Source organism: Galleria mellonella, unplaced genomic scaffold (assembly GCF_026898425.1).
Source record: "Galleria mellonella isolate WM207_F2 unplaced genomic scaffold, CSIRO_AGI_GalMel_v1 utg63, whole genome shotgun sequence".
NCBI lineage: Eukaryota > Metazoa > Arthropoda > Insecta > Lepidoptera > Pyralidae > Galleria > Galleria mellonella.
The window spans coordinates 7043405-7059937 of NW_026442130.1; the positions used below are offsets into that span (position 1 = coordinate 7043405).

General features: G+C 31.0%; 1 protein-coding gene across 3 annotated transcripts; it reads right to left on the minus strand.

Annotated features, from left to right (window-relative positions):
• Nucleotides 1-283: 283 nt before the first annotated feature.
• On the minus strand, nt 284-16104 carry LOC113521676 (proton-coupled folate transporter-like). Of its 3 annotated transcripts, none has more exons than XM_026907295.3 (7): nt 15626-16104; nt 13826-14086; nt 10526-10700; nt 8031-8208; nt 5130-5508; nt 3267-3507; nt 284-2582 (listed from the first exon to the last, which is right to left on the minus strand). In XM_026907295.3, exons 1-7 carry the CDS (start codon nt 15762-15764, stop codon nt 2495-2497), a joined length of 1461 nt encoding a protein of 486 aa, XP_026763096.1. In that variant the 5' UTR covers nt 15765-16104; the 3' UTR covers nt 284-2494. The 3 variants fall into 3 exon arrangements, with proteins under 3 accessions (XP_026763096.1, XP_031765661.1, XP_052755783.1); XM_031909801.2 differs by lacking the exon at nt 10526-10700 and adding an exon at nt 12058-12232 and having other exon boundaries at nt 15626-16103; XM_052899823.1 differs by lacking the exons at nt 10526-10700; nt 15626-16104 and adding exons at nt 12058-12232; nt 14635-14656.
• Between the last annotated feature and the right edge of the window lie 429 nt (nt 16105-16533).

Genomic DNA, 16533 nt, shown 5'->3' on the forward strand with positions numbered 1-16533 from the left:
AATAGAAGGAAAAAAAGGATGTGATGGAGAGAATGGGGAGGTCAGTCTTTATTGCTAGCAATATACCCATCCTGCAAGGTCGATTCCACGTGATGTAGCCTGAAAACCATCGTGGATAGTTCCCAGAAATTTTATGATGATAGACCAATTGACTTGACTTCATCCTCGTCTATCATCATTCACTAGTACCCCAAAAGCACAGATGAGGGTATTAACGGGGCCATTTTATTGTCACCATTTAAAAAAAAAAACAATATATAAATCATTCGAAACAAAAACTGCATATAATTTAATATTTTTATTTATGTATCACATTTTAATAAAATCACAGTATATCAACTATATATTTTAAACCTCAACCTACAGAAGTAGGATAAGCAAGCGGAATTTTTAGAGACGGCTCTGGGGTCACCAAATTTCGAACACCCATGGAGAATAAGTGTGGATTAAAAAAATACTATTTATATACTGAAAATCTTGCCTCTTGCCTTCAAAATTGGTTACATGAATCACAAAAGTATATAATGGCCATAACAATGAATGTACTGTCTGGATAATGTCTAGCGCTGGTTGTGTCGTATACGATTCGAGGTCGACCCGCCACCGCGCAGTTTCATTTTGGGCCGATGGTTTATTGCTGTTAACGGTTAATTATTGTATAACGGCTCCATTGCTAGTCGATATTAATGGGTACTCCGTGAAAACCATTGTGAGCAATTCCTAGTGGATACGTCGATGTGTTTTATCCTATTTCTCATTGATACTCCGAACCATAAATGTAAGTTGAGAATAGTAGGACTAGATTACTATTTCATTTCTATACATAAAAATATTGTTAATAGCACACAAATCAAATTCCGTCTTCCTACTTCTGTAGTTCTGTATCTACATTTGCCTCACTTGTATAATTAAAGCTAAGTCTATTAAAAACCCATATAATTATATCTAATATTGCAATACAATAATATTAAAGCCGTAAGTCACATTTATTATACATATATAGGCACCGATTCAATATCTAACATATAACATACCGAAAATATTTCAAAAATTTTCCAATTTTAACAATTGTTCGCTATGTCAGTTCTGAATTAATATCTAGTAAACGAGTAAACATCCAGAAAAAGATTCGTTCAGATATGATTTTTTGTAGATAAATAGTAACACATAAAAAATACACGGAGTGCAAATACATACAAATACAGACTTACATATCTATTATTATTCCGGTCTTTTAGTTAATATTAAATCGTTCAAAATTTTATTTATTTAAACATTAATACACAGTGTATTATTTATTTAAATAAAAAATATATTCATGACTATAATCTATATACTATCAGTCGGTAAGGCCTTTCAACCACAATACACTCAGCTTGGATAGAAGAGATGTGGGTTGGAATCCCATCGGATCGAGTTGTTGGAAGGTATTATTTTAATCTTACTTATTGAGAAATCCTAAAGGCTGGGTTATGTATGTATAATTTATAAAAGATAAAAAAAAAATTGCTGAGATCATTAAAAAAATTACGTACAAAACTTCATTTATTAATAAAGCCTACTGACTGTAGCCTTATCCATTTCTCTTGTAAAGTGCAAAGCAGATGGGGATACCGTATTAAAATATCATGAATAACAAAAAGTAACATGAATTATATAACTTTATATAATAACTTTTATTATAAAGTATAATTAATTTGATTTAAATACACAAACATTTCAGCTATTTTTGTTTAAAAAACTATGAAGATAGAAAGAAACAAAGTTTCCATCCTTTCTTTTCGGAACACAAAAAGTTCTGTATTTTCAACGTTCAATATTTTCGAACATATTGAGCTTTATCTTTCACTTACATAACATTATATACAATGATACACTAATCCTAAAATATATACAAAACCGTGACTTAGAAATTGTAAATCATAACAAAATCGTGATATGTGAAAATTATGTTAAATACACTATGGGGACTTTTATTATATTCCGATAGTATATTCAAAATGTGTCTAAAACGCGAAAGTTTAAAATTAACTATGTGAAGGTTATATTAAACAAACTAGGTTTAATGTACTAAAATAGGTTTCACAAAATTCATATAAAGTAACGTGAAATTGCTACAAGTATATTGCTTTTTAACTTTTTAATAAAACATAGTCCATAGAAAAAATTGTACTATAACAATTTCATTATAGTGAATAAATTTGATAGAAAAAATTGATCGAACGCGACTTCTCTACAAAAATTAATTAGAATTCTCTGTATAAAAATAATTTACTGGTTATAAATCAGCTTAAAAACCTGGCCGATTTTCATTAAATTGCTTGTAAAAAATTATATCCGCTAAAATGTATCTATAAATATATATAAAAAAAATTAGTCAACTTTATATTTTTAAGCCATTAATAACATTCTTAAATATTATGGTATGAAGATGGCATGAACAGAACGTTCATGCCGTAAGTACCTATAATATGAAACGAAGTCTATTACGCAACTACTCAGCCTCATTGTCATCGTTAGAATTGACTGATATTGTCTGATAAGGGGTAGTATGTGTTTTCCATCTAAAGAATGCAACAAACCTGTAACAAATAAAAAGTACTATAGAAACAAATGTAAAAGACGTGCAAATAAACACAAATATAATAAAAAATTCAATCAATTACATGGCATACAAAACAAAATACATTTTTCTTTTATAACATTCGATGCGAGCAGAATTTCACTTGTATCTTTGGAAAATTCTGAAAAGTTTAACATGTTATTTAACAGACTTCTACTGTCTTATGTAAGCTGCTTCATATTAACTTCTGGCAACCCGTACTTTTTACGTTATATCATCACTACATAGTATAAAACAAAGTCGCTTCGGATATGTCTGTCCTTATGTATGCTTAGATCTTTAAAACTACGCGACGGATTTTGATGCGGTTTTTTTTTTTTAATAGATAAAATGATTCAAGAAGAAGGTTTATATTTATAATACAATATATGCATAATATAGTAGAGAAACACTGATCATTTTAGAGATGTCTAATGTCATGTAATGTGCACCCGTGCAAAGTCAGGGCGGGTCGCTAGTAATCTATAATTACGAACCGATTTTATTTTTGTACTCGATAGGTGCATATCTCGTTTTAGTCCATATTAAATTATATCAGGAAAATGTGGCTGTTTCTGTGAAACAAACTGATAAACTATCTGGCGTATTACGTTGTTGTGTTCCCCTCGTATTATGATTCTGAGTACTCACTATTGATACTTACAGTAACATAACGATGCAAGACACATTAATGGCACTTGTCAGCAAACAAACAGCACCAGGGAACGTGGTCAGCGTCACATTGTATAAAGTATTGAATATCACAGGAGCTATTAAAGGGTATATGCCCTCAATGGCGCACATAAGGGCGAACACCTTTGCTATGTCTTCCACAGGCAGTATCTTCGTTAGGTAGGACCTTATTAGGGGAGATGACAAACTGCCGAAAACAGTCACTCCTGCACCTGTAATAAAAAATAATAATAATAAACACAACAATCTCCATAACAGATGTCGGCACGTCGCTTTGTGTAAATGATGACGCGAGTTTGATTCCCAATTGGACCAATTTAGTAAACACTAGCGACCCGTCCTGGCTTTGCACGGGAGGACATTTTTACATTTTAAAAAGTGGCCATTAAGGCTGCACACGCGATGGAAGCTTAAAAATGGAGTAACTTCTCCCGTTTTCCCAACATTTCCCCTCACTGTTCTGCTCCTATTGATCGTAGCGTGATGAAAAGTACTATAATAGTACTATAACCATAAGAATATTCTTCTTATAACTATAAGAATAAGTACTATAACCTGACCAGGAATATGAAGAATAATTGTACCAAATTTCGTTAAAATCCGTCGAGTAGTTTTTGTTTCTATAACGAACAGACAGATAAAAATTTTACTTATTGTATTTTTGGCATCAGTATCGATCACTAATCACCCCCTGATAGTTATTTTAGAAATATATTTCATGTATAGAATTGACCTCTCTACAGGTTTATTATAAGTATAGATTAATTTTTAATTGGGCCTGCTCTATTCTGGATTGTTCCCCCAGTTGTTACTTGGTTCCTTATAATCCATGATAAAAATAGAAAAAATATATTGTTGAATAATAACAATTATAAGTCAAACATTATAGTCATTGCAAGCCAGCTATAAACCGCACCCATGAATATGGACTCCTATCAAATCAAAACTTGTCGGGTAAACCCCATGTTAATACCTACATGAGTAAATCAAATATAAATAATTACAAAATTATCGTTGTATTCGAAAAACATTGGTTCTTTTATTTGATTTACAAGTAGTTAGCCACTAGATAAAATGAGAAATGAGACAAAAAGCAATATCGCTTTAGTAAGATAACAACCACGTACTCAGTCACCCCAAGTACCTCAAATTATATTAATATAAATTTATCATTACTAATATCCTTATCTGATGCTGACTATACTTTACTGATGGTTTACTAGGTGTTATTTTGCGGAAATACATATCTTTGGTTGATTAAAATTATTTTGTTTAATTCCGCTTCTCTTATCTTTTGGAGGAAACAATAAAGAGTATCTATCTATTTTGTCTCTTCAAGTCAGTGACTGTCTATATATAAGTAGATATATGCAAACATAGTTCTATTTCTTAGCGGCAAAAACACAAGCGGTGCACATGCTGAGGACTATTGTGCAAAGCCTCCAATTGATTTCGAGCTCATTATACTGACCTTTTTCTGTACGTAAACCTATTATGGTTTTTCTGGTCTCCCGTTTTTATTCCATAAGTAAAATTTTCCTAAAATGTATTTATTACATAAATTTGTTTCAAGTAAAATATTAATTACTAACTATATCCCGCGGTTTTTCCCATGTGAATCAATACATATATGTTGTGGTAAGTTAAGATTCCCGTTTTTAAACCAATTTTATACCAAATTTAATTTAGGTACATAATCTTAAAAAATAGAGAGGGTGGTAAAGAGATTTCATTCAAAACCGTTCAGTAGTTTTTGCATGAAAGAGTAACAAACATCCATCCATCCATCCATCATTACAAACTTTCACATTTATTACATTAGTAGGATACTTACTAAGATACATGTGCCACGATAATACAGCAAAGGCTTTAACTATGTATTCACCAGCTGACGACAAAAAAGATATTATTGAGAATGCCAAATCGTTGACCCGTAAGTATTTCTGTATAACTGTAACACCAACGAAAGAACCCAGGAATGAGATCAAAACGCTTGCAGCTGAAAACTGGGTGAAGTCTTCTAATGCCCAGTGGAGTTTCTCTCTGGTGTACATATATTCTATTCCTGACATTCCGTACATAATGAACACATTAAGACTATTCGCGAATGTCAATAGTAAGAGCTGGGTCCTTAAGTTATTTGGACGCCGTTTGAAGCATTCTGTTATCATTTCTTTAATTAATAAATAATCAAATACTGATGATAGCGTACCCTGGAAATAAAAAATAGAATTTAGTACAATGAAATCCACCTGCCATGTATCGATGGCAGAATTTCATAATTATTTCTAAGTAAGTATTATATGTGTGTGTATGTGTGTGTTCGTTGTGTGGAGCATTATTGAAAACGTGTTAAATTAATATGATTGTTATACTTATGATAACCGTTTATAATAGTGCATAGAGATAATTGAAATAGGGTACTAAGGGAGTAGTTACATACATCAAATATAAGTACAAACAATTACTGTCATATGAAATATAATTCTTAAAACATATTTCTTCATTTATCCGGGATGTTTATGTAAAATTTAAATAAATTTTATAACAACAATTTATGTTATAATAGAAAGTATAGTAATTCAATTCACTATCAGTATTAGTTATAAAAGAATTTAATGTTATTGTCTAACGTCATTTATGTAAACAGTAAAAGACATTCATTTTATATTAATGCCTACTTAAACATATAGATACGTAAGTAACAATAGATAGATACAACAATACAAATAACTACAATATATAGATAGTACCTGTGTATTAATTATCAATATTACATGATACAGATCACATTATCAATACTTTGTGATTTATCAACAAATATTTATTTAATTCATATATTTTTACTGTATTAGTGTAATGCATAGTCTTTTATGCATAGCGAATTGAGATATCTGGCTGCTCACTAGCTATAAAGTTTTCGTCAACTAGTGCGTTAGAGTTTAAATAAATCGTGAAAGTGGATGAAGAAAAATATCTACATAAGGGCAGAGGCATTTTTTAGTTTTTATCTACGATTTCGTCCACGTGACCTGAAATAAAAAGTATTTCTTCTTCGTCTCAAATATTTATACTCAATTTATTAAACAAAAAATTTTTTTCGTTTCTGTAAAATAACTAAAATTTGGGCACATTTAAAAAAAGAATACAATATGTTGCCAGTCAACAGAAATAACATAAACCATCCGTGGAAAATCACGAAAGTATAATTTCAGTCTCATTATTATGAATTTATTATACCTATACCAAATTATGTAGACGAAACACAAAAGAGGAGGTTATCACGTTGAGTCATAAACACACAATATTATGGACGCCCAGGATGCCACAATCTTTGTTGACGTACATATATATACGCGTATATAAAAATAATACTTAACAATGTCCATTCGATTATGTTATTCGAAATAATATGTATCAGGATATATAGATATTGGCAATGCCTATCAAGACCTAATTTTTCACAAGTTAACAAGAAATAATGAGATAAGTAAACATTGCCTTATTAAAACACGTAATTACTATAATAGTTTAGCATGAAATACAGCGAGATTGTAATGGTCTTGACATAAATTTAAACGAGACGATTACCACGAAACGAATACGAAATATAAACGAACCTATTAGATACTTTTCCATAGTGTTTAAAATTGGTTTGTTTACCATAATGTGATCGCAACATAGCAATAATGACATACACAATCGAAAAAAATCACTATGCACTGACAATTAGGTATCATTATAAGATACCAGAGGGAGACTTTGTACAAAAGTCGATTGCTTGGGTACCTCTGTCCCATTCGTGTTTCAACCGTGAAGCAGTTGTGTTTGCATGGCTGTGTTTCGGTTTGAAGGGTGGGATATGGCGTGAATTTACTGGGTACAGAGGAATAACACCTGAGTCCTCAGGAATGGCAACGCATGGGGGGTATCATGGGCGAAACAGTATACTCTGTTATGTCCATGGTACTGCTCGTGTCTATGGGCGGCGGTTACCACTTTCCATCAGGTGGGCCGTCAGCTTGTTTGCCATTCTAAGTTCTATAAAAAAAAAAAAAAAAAAAAAAAAAAAAAAAAAAAAAAATATAAACCCCGTTAGCCACAATGACTTAATACTATACATACTTCTCAAAGGTCTCATCTCTACAGCATTTTATCTTAATTTCTTGTTTCTTCTGCCATACCCACGATTCGCTTCCATACATAAGTGTTAACGTCAGTACTCCCTGAATTATGGCAAGGCAAGCTTTACTCGATACGTTTTTATTGGCCATAATTTAGAGCATTGCACCGTTAACACTATTTTCCGCATTCACGCTCTTTTCAATATCTCTCACACACTTTCCATCCCTTGTAAACAATGAAGCCAAATATAGAAACTCGCTCAATTGCTCCACTATTTCATCTCTTATCATTATCTGGCACGCCATTAAACTTGCATTCCTCATAAAAACCGTTACATTTGTCTTTTTCGTATTTATTTTCATGCCTTTTCTTGCATACGCTTCATTAATTACAGTCACCATTTGTTGTAATTAATACTCCGATGATGCAAGCAGTACTTTACTACATTTGTATTTATGAATATATCTATTTGTATTAGCCTAATTGTTTTCTATCTAAAAAATATTTAAATACGTTTAACATTTGTCTAGTACACATAGCACATTTACTCAGTTTGAGACTAAACGGCGCTTGGTTCAGGAAAATAAAAAATAAAAAGTATTATTCTCACCTGTACAGCTCCAGTCAATGATTCTTGTAATTGTATATTTGTAACAGCATAAGCTATAACAAACAATGTAGCCGCTATGAGCAATAGGTATACGTTTCCCACTGCTTTTAGTACATACGACGAAATTAGAGAACCAACCACGCTACCCGCTGACACTGCTATCTCCATCATTGTCATTCTGTAATAAAAAAATATAATGTTTACATATTACTATTACAATTACTGTATATACATTTGTACGTACGATGTGTATATATATATATATATATATATATATATGTAATATACGAATAAAATGTTTAAATAAATAACGCATAACATGCCGCAGTCTATTCTTTTAATCGAGTCCATGGTAAATTAGAAGTCCTACTCGTACCTAAGCAAGTTCGCAAAAAAATAGATTTCCCAAAATACTTGCTAACTTAATTATAAAACTAGTGTACGAGAGCCATTTTTATATAAAAAAAAAGTTGCTCATTTGATTATAAGTAGAATAATCTGTTTTTCTATTCTTGTTTAAAGACTTCATTTTTCACATTATTTAGTCTTTTTCTGTAGGATCAGTTGCTAAAATTACGAAGTTAAAAACATCTATCTAGAAAGTTTGTTAACATTGCTAATATGACATGTACTGCGTTGATTAATCCATTTATCAACGCTATCTCACTTTTCTTTGTTACAGCGAACCTATCGGTTACGCAGCAGCAATGTTAAGATAACGTCAAAGTAACTATTGAGTAATCTATTGTATCGCTGTATTAAGATATTTCAGCTATATTTAAAATTACTAATTATTATCATGATTACCTTTCTGCCCTCTTTAAACATTATTATATATATACTAAGTATATTAAAAAAAGGATCTACACTGTATAAGTACTATTACAAAATCACATTCAAGTTAAGAAATGTTTCGAATAGAGAAATAAATTCTTCCAATCCAAGAATCACTTTGCCATAGGACAGTTTCGTCCTGAATTGTATTTTTTAAAAAATAAGTAGTTACAGCAGGACAAGGCATTAGAAGAAAAAAATTTAGAAAAGTGCAAAATTTATCTTAAAAAATCCGGTATCATGAAATTACCGATTATAATGGACCTTTGTAATGTGCATTGTTTGCTCAATTTTGAGAAATATCATTGTTTTTATACCGATAAGTAGTGCTGTTGTAGATCGATTAATCACTAATTTGTTAGAAAATCAATATAAGAGAATCCTATTAACATTTGACGCGTATTCCATAAGTTAAAAATTTCAGTAAAATTAAAAATTAAACATATTATTTGCCATTAATACGGTTTATTACCGCAATAAAATCAATTCGCAAGTCTGCGATTTTGCGTTAATTCATTTAAACGTTTTACGATGATTAAGGACAAAGACTCACTAATAAATATACATAAATAATTATATTGAGTAACATTAATCAGACACAAAAATAAAATACAATTCATAAAGCTATACATGCACCTAATAACAAACAACATTGACAAGCACTATCCAGTTCAAAAAGTCATTAGGATTCTACATATAAATAATATACCATAATAATACCATACTTAATGGGTTGTTTAGAACATAAAAAAGACCCAATTATAAAAACATTATGCTATGTCATATGAAAAAATAAATTTGACTATCCCATTAGTTATTATAATCGTGAGAATATTATTATTACTTTTATATTAACTAACAAGAAGCTCAGTATATACAGAAATGACGGGAATACATGGAGATGCTATGGGAACAGCACATGTAGGTATAGAGTGATATCCATGCCAGTTTTCTCATTTACAGGGCAAGAAACAACAATGACGTTCTATTGTATTCCAATACCTAGGCCCAATTTGTTTGCTATTCCCAGTATTATTCGTATAAAAGAGAATTACGGATTTTTTTAGTATCTTTACCAGTAGGTACAACTGTACTGCAGTCCAAAAAAAGCATTTTAACTTATTCTGAGATAGGTTGCGCTTATCATAAATAAACAACAATCTTTAACACACCTACTTTAAACAGCTATTACATTATCTAGTAATTAGTGTAAAAGTAGGTAAATAAAATGATTATTTTTGGTAACAATATAAATAAAGTAGTTTTAGTCTATAAATTACGTTAAAAGTATGAACAAGTACTATTTTATTAAGTACGATAGACGTAAATAAAATAAAATTTTATTACATAACACGCCCAAATTGTTGTCTCTACAAATTCCCCGATTTTCTCAAATCAATCTATGGAGCACAAAAATCGGCATGATTGTTGTTTTATTAGAATGTGATTGCATTTATACTATTTTGAATTTACATCACGGTTATTTACGTAGATATGTTTTTATGAGCTCGCAAATTATACTTAATCACGGTATTTTTCTCATAAAAAAAGTGCAAAACCAATATTTTAGTTATTATTCTCTGACTCGAGAGCAAGATAATTTTGTGAACTTCTGTCTGTCTCCTAATAGCGTTTGTACTGGATAACGCTTGTATCATTACCTAAGAGACGTGTTCTGAGTTATAGTGACGTCACTTATGTAACACATAGCCCCGGTAAACAACACGGTAAATGCTCCAGACAATGATAGCGGTATTACAGCCAAAGTATACCACCATGGGCCCAAATTATCCAACATAGCATATACAACAATCAAAATTCCCGTCATCGCCTGACCTAAAAATGATAATATAACCATTATAGATTTGGTAATATTTTATTTGATGGTACCTACTTAGAGGAAGCACCTAGACCCCCTACGTACTATACATGGGAGCGATGGATTGTTAATAATAGATATGTGAATTGCTAGCAATAAATCTTTTCAAGTGGACCTCCACGCAGCCCTCCTTAGAAACCACCGTGATTAATTAATTTCTACTGAATTTGGCCACGATGTGGTCCATCATTATACTAATTTCATCATCATCATTCAGTTGTCCTCTACTGCCCTGCCATTATATATTAGTACAAATGCGTGCACCATTCAATCTTCATCCACTGAAAAAATCCGCACTGGTCAATGCCGACACGTAAAGATCAATATCTCGGTATCTCAGATCACTGCCGCATTAATGATATTGGTATTCATTTGGTGTAATTTTGAGTTTCTATTAAAAAAAAATACAAAATCCTTTGAAACTAAAACTGATTTTTTTATGGGGCAATAAAAAATTTAAGTTAAAAAATATTCAAAAATGAACTTATTGTACAAATTTGATATTTATTAGATACATTATCACATGTGAGTAAAGACGTGTGCGGATAACGATTAAATGTTGAAGTACACCATTTGTACGAGTATAACATTTATAAAATATGTTAGTAAGTACTATATCAGTAACTACGAATATATAAAAGTTTAATAAATAAATTATTATAAGTCTCTAACCAATACATAATTACACGAAATTACGTATGCAACTTAAAAAATTTGTAGCTAAATGATGCTAGATGATAAATTTCACAAGCTCACGTAATTTATTTATCAGCTCATATTTATTTATTTAACATTTTTGCAAAATATTACCTTTCCATATTTGTCAAATTTATCCTCTCCACATTTTTACATTACAAGTTATACGTATTTCCTAATTATTTGAGCCCTACTCTAACAAAGCGGAATTAATCATAGGATTAACTATGTTGTTTATAAGCTGAGAAATAGTATTATACATTAGTAACCAAATTGACACAGGCTAAACCGCGCTAAAAGCTAGTGTATATTAATTAATGTTATTTAGTCTGCATTCACAGGAGTTAAACCTCACGTTTATGCAAATTTATCTATGTAAGTAAGTACAATAAAATATTTTTATAAAATCTTACTGAAAAAGATAGAGAATGAGTAAATAAATAAAGTGTGAAAAAAAATTGTCTGTATGTATAAAACGGCTAACCTCCCACTGAACAAATGGTTAAGGAATTTAAGGGTAAATTAAGCTGTACTAAGAACAACATAACATATAAATCAATGCACATATCAAAGCACTAAGGCAAATTAAATTATTTTCACATAAAGTCGATATTATACCTAAAAGATCTCATTCCGGTTGTAGTGACGTCGCTCAAATAACAATATATTCCAGTTATTAATACACGGATGCCTCCCGTCACAGAAAATGGTATGCTGGTTACAACGAGCCACCAAGGACCCAGATTGCCCATAATACTAAAGATGACAGTCAGCATTGAGGATATTGATATACCTAAAATTACCAACGATACAAATATCACAAACCCAAATTCAATGTGATAAATTTTTTAAGACATATCACTAAAAATCGATCGTGTGGTCCCGTCATAGAATAAATCAACCCTTCCTATCCCATGAGTGTCGTAAGAAGCGACTAAGGGAACTTAATAGTCTAAGGATGCACAGCAGCGTCTCTCTTAAAACATCTCCAAAAGCTAACTGTTACAAACCCGCCTGCCAAGCATGGCAACTACTGGCAAAACCCCCCTTATGGAGGAGGCTATGTTCATCAGTGAACAGTTAACGGCTGATCATCATCACTAAAAACGTCTAAAAAATCTTGGTAGCCATTACCTACGGACATGGAATATGTGGACATCACAATATACACTGTAACGTTATTAGTACCCCTCATGTATAACATTCCCCAAAATGTATTATTATTTATTGACTTGGTTCAAATAATTCTTGTTTAATAATTTGTTTTATTGTAGCTACACATCTTCATTTTACGAAGAGGACATCTTGAATGCTAATTGAACCATTATCGTTGCCATCTCAATATTGTTGTAAATGATTTCATACAACTATCAGACAGCAATCTATACATAGTTTTATGAAAAAATCTCGAATTTACAATAAATATACCATCTATTTTCTGCCAGTCATTACTAGCCAAACCATGCACAACTAAGAACGAAATCATGCAGCTGTTTATTTGGTTCTATAGAAACATTAATCACTTTTTACAGTGTATTTCTCTAACTGGACAGGAGCCAAAGTTTTTTACATTTCCGATTTTCAATTTACGAATACATACAGAGTTAGAGTGTTGGAGAAAAATCAAATGGCTAAGAATCAAACCAGCTCCTCGATACACTGGCTTATTGTATAGAAATGGATCACACAATTTATCAAATGATTAAATATTTATATAATTAATTCACCAAAAACGTACTCTTAAAAAACGATTGAAATAGGTAGGTGCCACGTAATTACTGTATAAGAATGTCGTATTAGTGATAACTAGATATATATATTAAATACTAATATTTCAACTCTATCCTCCTAAGCGTTTAGATGAGGGGGGATGAGATTGTTAGTAATGGGGTCTAATTTCCTCATTACTAGCAATACACCCTATTAAATCAACCTCCACGCGGTACCTCCTGGAAACTATCGTGGTTAATTCTTGTGGAATTTATCACATGGACCAACTGACCTGTTTCATTCTCATCTACCATTCTTCACTGGTGCCCCGCCAGCATATGCCGATAGCGCAGGAGGGGTTACCTTTTCATTATCACCCATTACCAAAAATTAGATAGGTTCAGGTTTTATGGACACATCACTCTATCATTTTATTCTGTGCCTCTGTTGGGCATTATTTTACAAATATAAGTATTTGAGTCCAAGATACCATAGGTACCTATATTATTACACATATTCATGCAATATGGCATCATGAACAATATTGAATTTTTGCCTTATTAGCTATAGTTAAATAATACTTAAATAAATCCAACATTTTAGATAATACACATTTATATACTTTTAATTATATATTTTACTATTTATTTTATATATAAACACAATTTAAACTTACCAAACAATGGCCATACTATCAAAGGTTTCCGTCCATGTGTGTCAGACCAAACTCCAAGAAATAATGATAAAAAAGCAGGGCCCAAGGATTCTATGACAGTAATCACAGTGGATACATATGTTACATACTTCTGCACTTCTTCTTCTAAATCATTTGTGTCATTAGTTTTGACTGGTGAAAGAAATCCACGACATTCATCCATATCATGGTGTAGTGAGTGCACACATGTCCGATACAGAAGCACATTCCTTATAGCTGTTCCTGAAAAGATACTTCTCATGTTAATACATATTATATTCTACATCTATACATTTATATGTATTTAATATATTAGACATTTATAATTTTATTATTTAAGTATGTTTATATATATAACAGAGATTTTATGAACTTACTATGTTTGTCATTAGGAAATGAACATAAGTTTTAAGAATAACATAATCATTTAAATACTTTTAAAACAATATGGGGCCAACATAAAAGCAAAGATGACTGCAAAAAGAATTAATAAAATTGGTTCAAAATTGGAAATTAAATTGATTGGAAATTGCAAGTAATCTAGGGCATCAACAGAAATGCAAGTAAATAATAATATTAAGCTAGTTTTCAATCAATTTTATGAAAGTGGAATTTTTCAATTTCACTGTCATTTTTGCTTGAGATACAATATATTCACTGATTCTAAAGTAATTTTAATATTTTTTGTTAATTTTACTAATACTAAAGTCAATTTTAATACAATTATTTTCCTTATAAGTTTGTGTTTTTTTTTTTATATCACTGTGGTGGCAAACAAGCATATGGCCAACCTGATGGTATGCAGTTACCATAGCCTACAGAACACACAGAGTGAGGCAAAATCTCTCCTGACTTAAGAGTTCGATACGGCTTGTAAGCCTGGAATCATCAACAATTCCCCAAAGTCATTGTTGCAGTGAGAGGGTTCAAGGTGGTATCTAGGTGCTCCAGCCCATATGTATAGTCCATGTAGGGCTGGGTTTGTGATTTATAGAGCATTAATTGTTGATCAGGCATAAAATATTATTATTATCATTATTAATTCAGCCATTAAGTGACCACTGCAGGATATAAGCCTTCCCCATAGGGGGAGATTTGCCAGTAGTTACCATGCTTGGTAGGCAGGTTGGCAACTGCAGTTAGGCTTTCAGAGATGTTTTAAGAGGGACTCTGCTGCCCATCCCTCACCTTCCCTTATTCACCTCTTATGACACCCACGGGAAAGGAAGGAACCCATTCAATGACGGGGCATACATGGTGAAAAGTCATAAAAAGCATAAAGCTTTGTTTTAATAGAGCAAAGCACTAGACTTTTTTTAAACTAATTTTATATAGAAGTAAAACTTGTTTAAATATTTTATGTAGGGAGCAATTTTTGGATCTTTACTGGAACTCTTATCAGCTTAAAAAAAATAGAGTTTTTTTTTATTTTAATTCCAGTTACTTTATTTACAGCTAAGTATTAAATATAATAAAGATAATCCTCTGATCAGTGTCCAATGATTTGTCCTATCATTCTTAAGAATAGTTTCAAAAAACACTACAAAATGTCACTATCCCCTTTACATTACAGTAAACAATATGTTGTTTGTTTGCCACTGACATAAAATTAAGAAATGACCTAATAATGAATCAGAATAAAGTCAATCAACAAGACAAGAATACATTTTCTAAAAAAATACTTAGTAACAATACACCTGAATAATATAGGCTATATTTTATCTTGTTATCAGCAATGTAGTTGTGTCTATGCCTTAGATAATATAAAATAAATCTAATTACCTGATAGCGTTAATCCCATCATAATCAAAAATATAGCAAATTCCAAAACTATACCAAATGGTTTTCCGGGCAACTCGCTGATTGTCATTGTATTGGTATTCCTGTTACTTCCAGTAAGATATTCTTCGTCTTGAGGCATTCTTGTTTTTATTATCAATTTATATAGTAAAATGAAATATTAATAATAAACGCATAAATAGAGTACAGAATCACATATAACGATTCAAACCATTGGAACTTGACTTCTCAAAATTACACCAAAGATTAATTCTACAAAAATTGCAGAGATCGTCATGTATCTCAATAGGTTATTGTTAGTACATAATTTTATATTATAAATGTATAATTTCTTTAATAAATAGTTAAATTTCTTGCTATGTTTTGTTTATCCACATTAATTTTATCCGCAGTCAGTCAAACAATCAAAGACAATATGAAACAAATAAAAAAAAGTCATCGCGAACGGGCCAAAAGCATAACCTTGACAATTGCTCTTTGGCGATAGGCATGTGATTTGAGACAAATTAATCGAAGAATCGATTTTTATAAATAAAACCATTATTTATATTGAAAATAGAAATTTAATTTTCGGTGTAAATTCATTTCCGTGTAAATGCGAACCATAAAAATATTTACAATTATTTGAATGTACATACATATAAATTTACAACAATTCAATATAAATATAGTGTGCACTGCCTGAACAATTTGAAATAAACGAATAAAATCTGTAGCAAAAATATTCATTATTTTTAGCTTTATAAAACAGCCTATATATCAAAGTTTAATTTGTCAGCCATAAAAATGATGTTTATGTTAAAAGTAATACAAATTTTACAAAACTAACTTTGGATACAGGTTTGATATATACTTTAAATTTTTTTATGAAAACAAACTGTTAAATCAAA

Excerpts from the sequence above, each read along its gene's own strand:
- LOC113521676 (XM_026907295.3), bottom strand. The coding sequence starts at position 15,764 with ATGCCTCAAGACGAAGAATATCTTACTGGAAGTAACAGGAATACCAAT. Across the intron at positions 8,209-10,525 it reads ACTCAGAACACGTCTCTTAG|AATGACAATGATGGAGATAG; the intron begins GTAATGATACAA and ends TTTTTATTACAG. Across the intron at positions 2,583-3,266 it reads TCTTGCATCGTTATGTTACT|GTTTGTTGCATTCTTTAGAT; the intron begins GTAAGTATCAAT and ends TATTTGTTACAG.